Here is an 11,343-nt window from a genome sequence, read left to right on the forward strand (position 1 = left end):
AGATCTTGATATTTTGCTTGTGTGTTATTCAAATCTAATTTAAGGATTTAATAAACAATTTATGCAAAAGTGGGACATGAGATATGCTCTCGATTCTATAACAAGTCCAATACTGCAATTAGAGATGGATGGAAAACCACCTGTTACCCACCGTTCTTACTGAAAATACTGAATGTCTATGCTGAAAAATGATTCGTACTTTTCATTCCTATTTGTAAACAAGAAACAGATATTTCATTGATTAATGAAAGGATCATTACTGGGAGTGAAATAAACAAAACAGAGGGAATTAATAAATCTCTCAACTCATACTAATATCACTAAAAAGTAATTTGCAAGAAAATACCGATGAAAAGATTTAATCTTGATTATATCAAACTGTTCTTGCTAAGCTATCTTATCTTAAAAATCCTCTGATTTTGTTCAAGCCAAACTTAAAACATGATAGCCTTGACAACATTAACCCAAATCAGTTGAGCTTTAGATTGCAATAAAGGACTATATAGCAGCTGAGTGATGTTATATCTAAACTCTGTTTCTGTTAGAAACCAACTGAAAATTGAAGATTCTGAATAGGAGATGCCAACAATCCTATGAATAAGGGCAATGGAAGAACTTGTGATTTTGGTCCTCATCAGCCATCAATAAGTACTTTTTATTCCCATTAACTATCAAGCATCAATTTTCAGTAATTATGAATGGTTTGTACTTCTCTGCTAAACATTAATTTTCAGTTACCATTCTTTCCTGTAGCAGTATTTAGAAATTAAGTATGCCTGAGGTTATTTAGATGCGTGGTATACATATTTTATTTCTTTCTCTCTTTCTTTCTTTCTAATTGTAAAATCTTGGACGCTCCACATGGATTTCTGTGAGTGACATAGACTGATGCTGCATTTTCATCTGTGTACTCTTTAAAATTCTCAGGGGAACACCACGCCTCCAGATTATTTAAGTGAGAGTGAGTTGATTTCTCTCATGGAGAAGCATGGAATAGGTACGGATGCATCGATACCTGTACACATTAACAACATAGGCGAGCGCAACTATGTTCAGGTTAGTAATGTGCTGCTGCTGAAATGATAGTGTTTGGTATGAAAAATTGACATGCTTTCTCTGTTGGTTATTTAGTTACATTATTCTGTTGCAGGTTCAAGCGGGGAGGAGGTTGGCTCCAACTAACTTGGGCATCACCTTAGTTAGAGGTTATCAATGTATTGATCCAGATCTCTGTTTACCAGATATTCGAAGTTTCATTGAGCAACAGATCACTCTTGTTGCCAAAGGTCAAGCAGATCATTCTAGTGTTGTGCAGAATGTATTGCAACAGTTCAAGCAAAAGTATTGCTACTTTGTTAAGAAGGTTATTTCCCGCTGTGCATGCTTACTATATAATACATTCCGTTCTTTCTTTTTCTTTTCTTTTTTTTTAATGTTTTTTAAAATTTTATTTAAATAAATTTGTTATTACTTAAACCTCTGACTTTTTCTTATTTACTTGTTTCTATACATGTTCTTCATTCGTTTATTGGTCATTTAGGTGCAAAATGATAGCAAACTTCTAAGCAAAAAGGCTTCAGAAATTGGTTTCAACTATTTCTTCCACTCATAATGTTTTCATTAAGTGAAGATAAATCCTCTATTTGATGTTTGTCGCAAATCAAATGGTGGTAGAAGATTACTCAAGTTAGAGAGAACAGAGGATGAAGGACAGATTTTCAAATTAGATCTTGCAAAGGGTTAGGATAGAACCGGGTGGAAATCTTTAATTGAGATGTTGAAAAAGAAAAGTTGTGGGGAGATGGCCAAATGGATGAAAGGCATTATGGACTAAATTTTCAGTATTTCTTAAATGAAGGCCGAGAATTGGCTTAGGTATCTTGGGAACTTCGACAAAAAGTTATTTTTTATTTTCCATTTATACTTTTTTACTGTGGGGAATGATTGAGTAGTCCTAATATATTATGTGCCTCCTAGAACAAAAAAATGACCAATTATTCTGAAGAGCTTTCGACAAAGATGTCATGGGCATACTCTAGGCACGCCAGTCTTGAGTCTTTTCTTACCAACTCTTATATCCAAAGATCGTGTCTATTTTTACTCTTATTTTTAACTGGCAGTAATTATTATGAGGCTACATCAAATAAAGCTTTCCTCTTCTAGTATTTTGATGCACGGCATCTGGAACTAGGCCTTTCAACTTATCAATTGGTGCAATCAAACCTGTAAAATCGTTTCTTATCTTGTTCAGATTGATCATATGGATGCTCTGTTTGAAGCACAATTTTCTCCCCTTGCCGATTCAGGACGTGCTTTGAGCAAATGTGGCAAATGCCTACGGTATATGAAGTTTATTTCTTCCCAACCACAGCGTCTGTACTGCGGTATATGTGAGGAAGTTTATTATCTTCCTCAGAAGGGAGCAATAAAGGTAAATATGCCACAAAATAGTGCCACTTCTTTCCATTGATTACATAGACTCTTCAGCTTTTTTTGTTGCACACTATCGTTTGTGGGATATTTTCTTGACGTACCCTCATTTTTTTCAAAGAATACAATTAACTGCAGTGCACTGTCTGAAGTACCTTGTTGACTACTAGTAGTATTTCATACATATTGTTTATTTTATACAGTATTTGGAATATAAGTATTTGCATAAGTTGTTGCATGGCTTCAACTTCATTTTGTTCCTTTCTTCTTTCTGATTGCACTATTTAAAAAGGATTCACTTTCTTTAATTAGTAGTCATGATTACTAATTTGTTTAAATTGTGCTGAGTATTCATTGCATGAATCACTGTTATCGTTGATGGCTGACGTGCTCTAAAACATCTTGTTAAACTGAGGTCGATGACTTATGGCATGAATGTCTTTAAGGTTGCTTGGTTGAATATAAGAGCTCTCTGATTGTACAACAAATAACTCATCGTTCTTTTTCAGCTGTACAAGGAACTCACATGCCCTTTGGACAACTTCGAGCTCTTGATTTTTTCCTTACCTGGTCCAGAAGGAAAGTCATTTCCTCTTTGCCCATACTGCTACAATAGTCCTCCATTTGAGGGTATTGACACATTATATGGTGCTGCTAAAACCAATCCAAGTTCTGGAGCATCGAGCAAGGGAATGGGCATGCCATGCTTCCTTTGTCTGCACCCAACATGCCGACATTCTTTAATAACCCAAGGAGTTTGCGCTTGCCCAGAATGTAGCGGGACGCTTGTCCTAGATCCAGTGAGTGCACCTAACTGGAAACTCAACTGCAACAAGTGCAATTGTCTCGTCTTCCTTCCTCAGGGTGCTCATAGGATTTCGACCAGAAATGAGAAATGTGCTGATTGTGACTCTACAATTATAGAAGTGGACTTCAACAAGAAAACAACGCCATTGGAGGGTGGAGCTACATTGTTTGTTGGTTGCATTCTTTGTGATGAGTTTCTCCATTCACTTCTGGAGATGAAGCATGGAAAATCATTGTTCAGAGGGAGAGGTTCTAGAGGAAGAGGAAGAGGAAGGGGAAGAGGAGGAAGAGGAAGAGGACGTAATTCAGGGAGACCTATGGACCCGAAAATGAGTTTCCGAGATTTCTGAAGAAAGGCAGACCATCTTTCTGAAATTTTAGAGGAAGAGCATGAACAATTTTGGTAGAAAATGCAAAGATGACCCACACCTTTTCTCATGCATAGTTTGGCCTTTAACTTGGATGATGCTAGCTCCTCCTGTTCCTTAGGTTGGGAAGCTGCTGATGAACATCTTTCTTTTTCTTGTTTTTCCTTATTTGGTCAAGATTTTGAACGCGTTAGCATGCTTTTACCACCTTTTAACTTATGAAGAAATGTGGAATGATGCCTTCCATTCAATCTTTTATGAAATATGAAATATCCTTTGTTCAGGATCTAGACAATTCTTTTATTATCAAAAATTTCAAAGTGTTCATCCATTTTTAAAGTTTGAAATATGCAAGCAAGTTTACCTACATATAGCTCGTTATTCTTGGCAACTTCTCAAATTCATAAGAATTGATTGACTGGGAAACTTCACAAAAATTAATCAACTAGAGTATCATTTGCTGACGTTCAACCCTTTCCGTTATTTTTTTTCCATTTATTATCATCATCATATTAATCAACCGCTGCTTTCTTATTTCTTTAGAGATGTTTTTTTTTCTTTTAAGAAAAAAATTCTTTAGAGATGTTATAGCTTGATATTTCCTATATTATTACAGATCAAACTCCATTTTCAACACCCGACCACGGAGAGTTTTTCTGACTATTTCTATAGTGAAAATTTTGTTCTTTTATCTTCTCTGATTTTTTAGTATGATAAATGTGAGAATATTGAGATTTGAACTTCAAACATCAAACTTAAATAGAAGAGGCATATTAATGGTTTGACTTAATTTTTTTTTAAACTTATGAACTGAAGCCAAAATCTTATAGAGGACCTAAACTTACTAATCAGGACAATTTAGAACCCTCTTCCAATGACTTTATTTTCCATATTCTATTTGTAAAAAATATACTTGTCCATTAGCTACTAGTTTTATATAATTTCCTTTCTCATAATCAAGTAATATTTCCAACATTTTAACAAGCATATTAAGGTGAGAACATTTTATATTTTGTAGCAAAAACGCCGAATTTCCTCCTAATTTCTCGAATTCAAGTGTCAACAATTTGTATGACAATATGACAACCTACTGAATATTATCACAAAAAACGAAAAAACATGATCATCATGCAGAAAACCTCATTTTCATGGCTAGCAACATAATAATTATGTCTCAGCCAGAAGATGGAAGAGGTGGTGGAATGTGATTTGGAGGTGGCGGTGGGGGCATCGATGACATTTGCATAGGTGGCCTTCCAGGCTGCTGCTGCATCGGCGGTGGCGGCGGTCGCCAAAGCGGTGGCTGTGCTCCTCCCATTCCCATTGGTGGAGGGATGGGCATGGAATGAGCTTGAGCCTGAGGTGGTGGCAGCGGCATGTTTGGGGGAGGTGGCCGGAACTGTTGAACTGGTGGCGGAATGATGGAACCTGGCATCATTTGACCTGGTTGCTGTGGCTGACCCTGCCAGGCTGGTGGTTGTCCAGCCATTGGCATAGGGGGGAAAGCCACCCCTTGCGGTGGTGGAGGACGTATTGCAGGAATCGGGCTGGGAGTGATTGCACCATTAGCAAAGGGGCGCGGTGGCACTGGAGCTCCGATCGCGCCATTAGGCTGTGCAACCTTTGGAAGCGTTGGAGGGCCACTTGCGAACAAAGTGTGAGGCCTACTTTTCTGGGGATTGCTAGCAGCCAATACTCTCTCTACACGACAGAAAAAGCAACACCAGAGGTAAATTAAGCACTGATGATAACCTTCTCTTCTCAGTCGCAATAGTTTGAAATCTGTTCATAACCTAAAAAAATTTCATAAAGTTCAAAGATCAGCAAACAATTCTTACCTGCAGGTGTCCCATGCCGCTCTCCCTTGGTATCTTTCTTATAGGCGTATGAAACTGTTATTTGACGATTACAAAGATACTGACCATTCATTGCCTGTTGTTAAAGTAGAAAAAAATTGTGTCAAGATTAGCTCTCGTCATTTTTCATTCTTTTTCGAGGGGTATCTCAATATAAGTTGGGACATAAAATAAGATGATGCCGGTTAGCAAGTGGACAAATTATTTTAAATCTTGCTGGCATTAGGAACTTCGTATATAGTATAACAAAACAACATGGTATGTATGTTCCGGGATTGCAGTGATTGCCAATAAGCAAAGCAATGGCGCACCTCAATTGCTGCATCAGATGCCTCGAAGGAGTCATAGCTAATAAAACCAAACCCCCGCGAATTTCCTGTATCTGGATCTCTCATAATCTGGTGAAGAAAAAACAGAAGACATTTCAAGTCAGAAGATAAATGTTCTAAGACTTGGATATATATTAAACAGTTCTAATGCATCCCAAAAAGAGCTCAGTAGCAAGTACACACCAGAAGAGAAAGAACCAAAGACAAAATATAGAGCATACAACAAGTCTTTTATTAAAAAGGATAATAAATGAAACAATGTGGTGCCTTATGCACTCATAACTTTAGTTCTATACTGCTCTTGAAACATGGTAGAAACTGATTTGATTGACAGAGTTCAGTAGCCAAAAAGTCTACGCATTCCAACAGCCATGATGTTACTAACCCCTTAAAGTCCTAACAAATTCCTGATCCAGCATACCCAACTACACACTTCAAGAGTAATAGTAAATAGAAAGTCAGGTCGCATAACAAGTCCCATTTCCATAAAGAACATAAGAGTAGTGGGAAGGTAGTGATGGAGAGGTGGAGTAACCCACGTGGAAGAAAACCCAGCTCAAAGATCCTTGGTGTGAAAAGAAATTTTAAGTAATGGTAAGACAAGAAAATAATTATGGAAGAGATGGAAATTATATTTTATTAAAAGACACCGGATAAAGACAAAAGAAACCATAGTGATTGTTACCAATCACCATTATGCTTGAAACTTGAAATACGAGAGACACGTCAATGCACTACAACTAAAGGAGACATGGATAAAACAAGAGAACAAGAAAAAGAGTGCGATCCTATATAATAATGAAGTTAAAACGTATTTTTGAGTACGCGTCTCTTTTCATTTCTCCGATGAAAAGACTTCGTTTCTGGTTAAAAGATCATATATATAAAGCTAAAAAGGCACTCAACTGAAACACCCTTCAAGTAAGATGCCAGAAATTGTACAAATATTATAATTCTTCATTCTTTCTCAGGACAAGAAAGAAAAAAGTTATATAATTGGTGAACTACAAACGCTGCAGTTATTCAATTATTCATTAAAGAATTTATATAACCATATAGAGACAATAAAAGATAAATGGTAAACCAAGTCCATAGAAAGCGAACAACAAAAAGTAAAAGTTAAAATCCAGTCAATTTATTACTTAACCAGATATTCCATACTAAAAAAATAAAATAAAAAAGAAGCAATACAACTGTAGATTGCTCCTCTAGAGTAGACATGAAATAAATCCTAGAAACTTAACGTACATGTTAAATGCATTGTTTACTTGGCTAGAGATTTCTAATATCCTGGCCATCCTGCCTCATTATCTTGCTCCCTAAATCTTTTATTGGACATCAGAAATTCAGGGTCAAGTATATAATCTACAGATCAACCTTCTGGCCAAAGAGGCAATATTGTATGGGAATGGATTTTCATGATCATTAACCAAACTACAAAAATATTAATTAATAAAGGCCACAAATAACCACAAACTTCCTAAAAGTTTACCACTCCCATTAAGAAAATACAGAATAGAGACCAACAATGTTCAGCATACTCCAGAAAAAAATAAACCACCAAAATATCGTATACAGGTAAAATATACTAAAAGGCAATTGTGATGGTTTAATATTTCCATGAAAGGTCGTCATTTCATTAAATTATCATTGGATCCCTTCTTTTGAAAGTAGTTCACTTGAAAATGAACTCTGATCTCCTAGTATAAACAAAACAAAAAAGAGTGTTGGGGTTTATGGGAAAAGTTACAACCTTAGGATTTGTCACAATGACCCCAAATGCACTGAAAGTATCGTAGAGAAGCTTCTCATCAACATCCTGAAAGAAACACCACGGTTTAGTTTCAATTTTTAAAACATTAGTCTTGCAAGTTTTCCAGCTCTAATCAGAACAATATAATTACTTACTGGATCTAGATTTCCTATGAAGAGATTCGCCCCCACATCCAAACTCTTCTTGTCTTGAGACGCCTGGAATATGCAATGCAACATAATAAAAGTTAAATATCCATTTTCGTAAGAAGATGAAATACCATACTCCTTCGCTGCACAGTACATCGGAACACATTATAATGCACTTAAACGAACAAATTTCCTATTTACCTTGTTTACGCGAATTGGCTTCCCATAGAGCTTAATCATATTTAGCACCTTAATTGCCTGCAAAAATATTGAGAATGGAAAATCAAGATAACATCCCAAAGCATACAACTAGAAGGATAAAAAGGCAAAAGAGTTCACATCATAACTTACATAATCTGCATCTTCCTCACTTCGAAACTCAATGAATCCATAACCTTGATGCAAGTTAGTCACTCTATCCTTCGGCACATATACATTAACTACAAAATAAAAAGTGGGTGCACTTTGTTTAAGGAAATAATCCAGCCAAGAATAAGAAGGGGGGGAAAACAGCTTAAACAGAGTTTTTAGAAATCACTAAGAGTTCATTAGGAGAAAGAAATGAACGAACGCACCAACTGGGCCGGCTTGAACAAACAGCTCCCAAAGTAATTCCTCAGAAACCTGCAGGGCATACAAAAAACAAAAAAAAAAAGGTATGATAAAAATGAAATTGGAAGAAGGGGGAAACCCTAGACGAGGGGATTTGAACGTGAATTAGTTTATGAAGCAAAGAGAAAGAGGGAAAAAAGACCTGGGGATCTAAATTGCCGACATAGGCAGTGGCGTCTTGGTTCCTCTCGGGGGCGTGCTGGCCAAGTAGATTAGCTCCGACTCCCGGCGCTATCTTCGTCGTCATCTTCTCCGGCTAATCGGTGATGCAGTTGCCTGCGTTTGAAGTTCACAAATTACGAACCAAAACCCCTTGAACACTCGCGAGAGCTAAGAAGTTTCTTTGGGGTTTTGTTTTTTTGTTTTTGGTTAGTCTTTAGTAACCATTTAATAAAAATTTTGTGACAATTTATAAATTTTGTAACCATCATGGTTTTTAAAAGGTTGATGAAAATGTCTCTAAATATTTCTAAACTATTATGAATATTCTAAATGATATTTCAATATTATTAATATTAGATGTCCATAACATCCTTTAGGTTACAAATTCATCCACAAACAGTCTCATTAATTTCCATAACTTTCTTGTTCCCTCATTATATATGTTCTTGTAACCATTATTCTCACAACCTTAGAGGTTGTAGAAATCAATAGACATAATATATATGTTCTCTCTTTCTTTCTTCCTCCATTATCTATCTTTCTCTTGTATTCTTATATTCGCTATTCTTTTTTTCAATTTTATAACACGTTATCAGCACAAGTTTCTACCACTGAAATGTTTGGAGAGGTTAGAGTTGATTCACTTGAACACTAAGAACGTTAAAGACCAATTTGAATTATCTACATGTTTTCAAGGTATTTAAAACTAAAGTTCAAATAAGGTGAGTGCTGTATTTGAATCATATATGTGATTTATGTGTTTGAAAATTGATTTATTTAATATTAGATTTTACATTTGATCTAATCAAACTGTAAAACTCATACAAAGTTTTATGTGAGTACTAAAACTAAAATCTTCAATACTAGCTTGAAGCATTTGTGAGTTTTTTTAGTCTTATTTGCAATTTGGGTTTACATCCTTTGTGGGCTAATTTAGGATTTTGCATTCTTTGTTGGTTTATTATAAAATTAAAGGAAAATCTTTTATAACTATTAATTACTTTGTATTTAAGTAAATTAAGCCGTTGTTTGTCTCTTTCACAAGCATATTGAAATTGTTTAGACATATATTTGTTGGACTCCAAATCCCACTCTTTGAAAATTCACACATTGTATATGTGCATAGGTCTTCATCACAATCTTTTTGCGTTGATCAATATTTCATGAGTTATAGGTAAAAGTTAAATCATTGAGTAATAAAATTTAAGTTTGAGAAACTCAAATAACCTTATTATGAGTGATCCAAAATAGAAAATAAAAATATTGAAAATCAAATATTTCTTGACTTTAAATTTTTAGTTAAATTTTATATGGATATGTCAAATATGCTATATAATTTTATACGTATGTTTAAAATTGTTGTAAAAAATATGTCATTTAGAATAAACTTTATCACAGAGTGCAAATCATATATCTTATTTTTAAATATAATTCTTATTTTTGAAAGATTTGATTGAGATGCATTCCGAATCAATTCATATTCCTATATCTTTGAATATAATTGTTATATATAAAAAATCAAATTAAGATATTTATTTTCTTAATTGGATTGCATACTATAATATTTGAGTTTCTTTTAAATAAAGGTAAAGTTCTTTAATAATAATATTATCTTTTATTCGTTAAAATTCTCTTTTAATAATATTATTTTATCTTTTAAATATGAGAATAAATATTCACAATTATCTTTAACTTTATTTGCAAATATTCAAGATATTAAAGATTGTTTCTCAAAGTGAATTTGTTGTAATAGGTTAACAATGCACATAGATTCATTAATCTATTAATTAACTATTAATTAAAAGATCAATGAATTATAAATAAAAATTGATTAGGAGAACCCTGTCTAAGGATTGTTCTGGTTAGGTTGAGGTATTTAAGCTGACGGAACACCTCTACCTGGGAACTAATCTAGGAGTTGAATTAGTCATTTTTTGTTTGTTATGCTAGAATTGAAATTTATTTGATGGTTGAATATTTAAATTATTCTCATATGGATAAAATATGCGAGCTTTATATATATTCATTTGATTGAATTTCTTTATAGCAAAGTTTGAATGTTATGCTTAATAGCTCATTACTCTTCCTAAAACTAATTTTGATTTAATACACCTGAAACTGTATAAATCGATTAATATTCATTGTTTTTTCCATGCACACGTAGTTGCACATAGTTTAAACTAAATGCTTATAAATTAATAATCATATATCAAACATGTTATGCTCTTGTATTATTAGTTTGGGAAAGAAAGTATGAAACATTGTGATGAATATTTATCTAATATCTTTTGAGGTTGAATAAAACATATGAGCAGATGTTTTCATGAAAATAATGAATCTTGACCAAATGATATAATATCGTTCCTTGAACTGAATATTCCAATATTTAAGGTTGAATAAAACATATGAGCAGATGTTTTCATGAAAATAATGAATCTTGACCAAATGATATAATATCGTTCCATGAACTAAATATTCCAATATTTAATCATTGAGGTCTGAATCATGTTAATAAAGGAAGAAGTAATTATTCTATTAAAACCACATACGTATATAATATTTTGAAGGAAAATTTCCTTTTTCAAATATGATGCAAAAGAGAGAATGGTCTTGTACCTATCGTACAATAAGAAATAAAATCCTTATTGCTGAAAAAAAACGATGTGTGGAAGTAAACTTTGAGAATTTATTTGAATATCTTGAAAATATTATAACTTATCTTTTTAACCCCTAAATATGATATTATTTAGATGTTTCAAGTTTCTTAGAATCTCTGGAAGAGATGATTCTCATTTTTAATCCACTTGTATATGAGATATTTGGATTTCTTTTAAATCTCTTGAAGGAAATAAGAATAAATAATATTTATATTTTGCA

At 33.8% G+C, this 11,343-nt stretch overlaps 2 protein-coding genes across 3 annotated transcripts in view; one reads left to right on the forward strand and one right to left on the reverse strand.

Annotated features, from left to right (window-relative positions):
• LOC120080502 (DNA topoisomerase 3-beta) overlaps positions 1-3,936 on the forward strand; it is a 42,084-nt gene extending 38,148 nt beyond the window's left edge. For both annotated transcript variants that reach the window (XM_039035177.1, XM_039035186.1), the window contains 4 exons: positions 928-1,056; positions 1,151-1,363; positions 2,252-2,431; positions 2,940-3,936. In XM_039035177.1, the coding sequence (XP_038891105.1) occupies positions 928-1,056; positions 1,151-1,363; positions 2,252-2,431; positions 2,940-3,587 (1,170 nt within the window). In that variant the 3' untranslated portion in view covers positions 3,588-3,936. The remainder of the gene's footprint in view (positions 1-927; positions 1,057-1,150; positions 1,364-2,251; positions 2,432-2,939) is intronic.
• Positions 3,937-4,594: 658 nt separating this feature from the next.
• LOC120070289 (splicing factor 3B subunit 4) lies at positions 4,595-8,698 on the reverse strand. The gene is made up of 9 exons (XM_039022208.1): positions 8,447-8,698; positions 8,268-8,316; positions 8,044-8,132; positions 7,894-7,950; positions 7,699-7,761; positions 7,544-7,609; positions 5,773-5,859; positions 5,444-5,537; positions 4,595-5,306 (listed from the first exon to the last, which is right to left on the reverse strand). The coding sequence occupies exons 1-9, from the start codon at positions 8,549-8,551 to the stop codon at positions 4,780-4,782; spliced, it is 1,137 nt and encodes a 378-aa protein (XP_038878136.1). The 5' UTR covers positions 8,552-8,698; the 3' UTR covers positions 4,595-4,779.
• Between the last annotated feature and the right edge of the window lie 2,645 nt (positions 8,699-11,343).

Source organism: Benincasa hispida, chromosome 1 (genome assembly GCF_009727055.1).
Source record: "Benincasa hispida cultivar B227 chromosome 1, ASM972705v1, whole genome shotgun sequence".
Taxonomy (NCBI): Eukaryota; Viridiplantae; Streptophyta; class Magnoliopsida; order Cucurbitales; family Cucurbitaceae; genus Benincasa; species Benincasa hispida.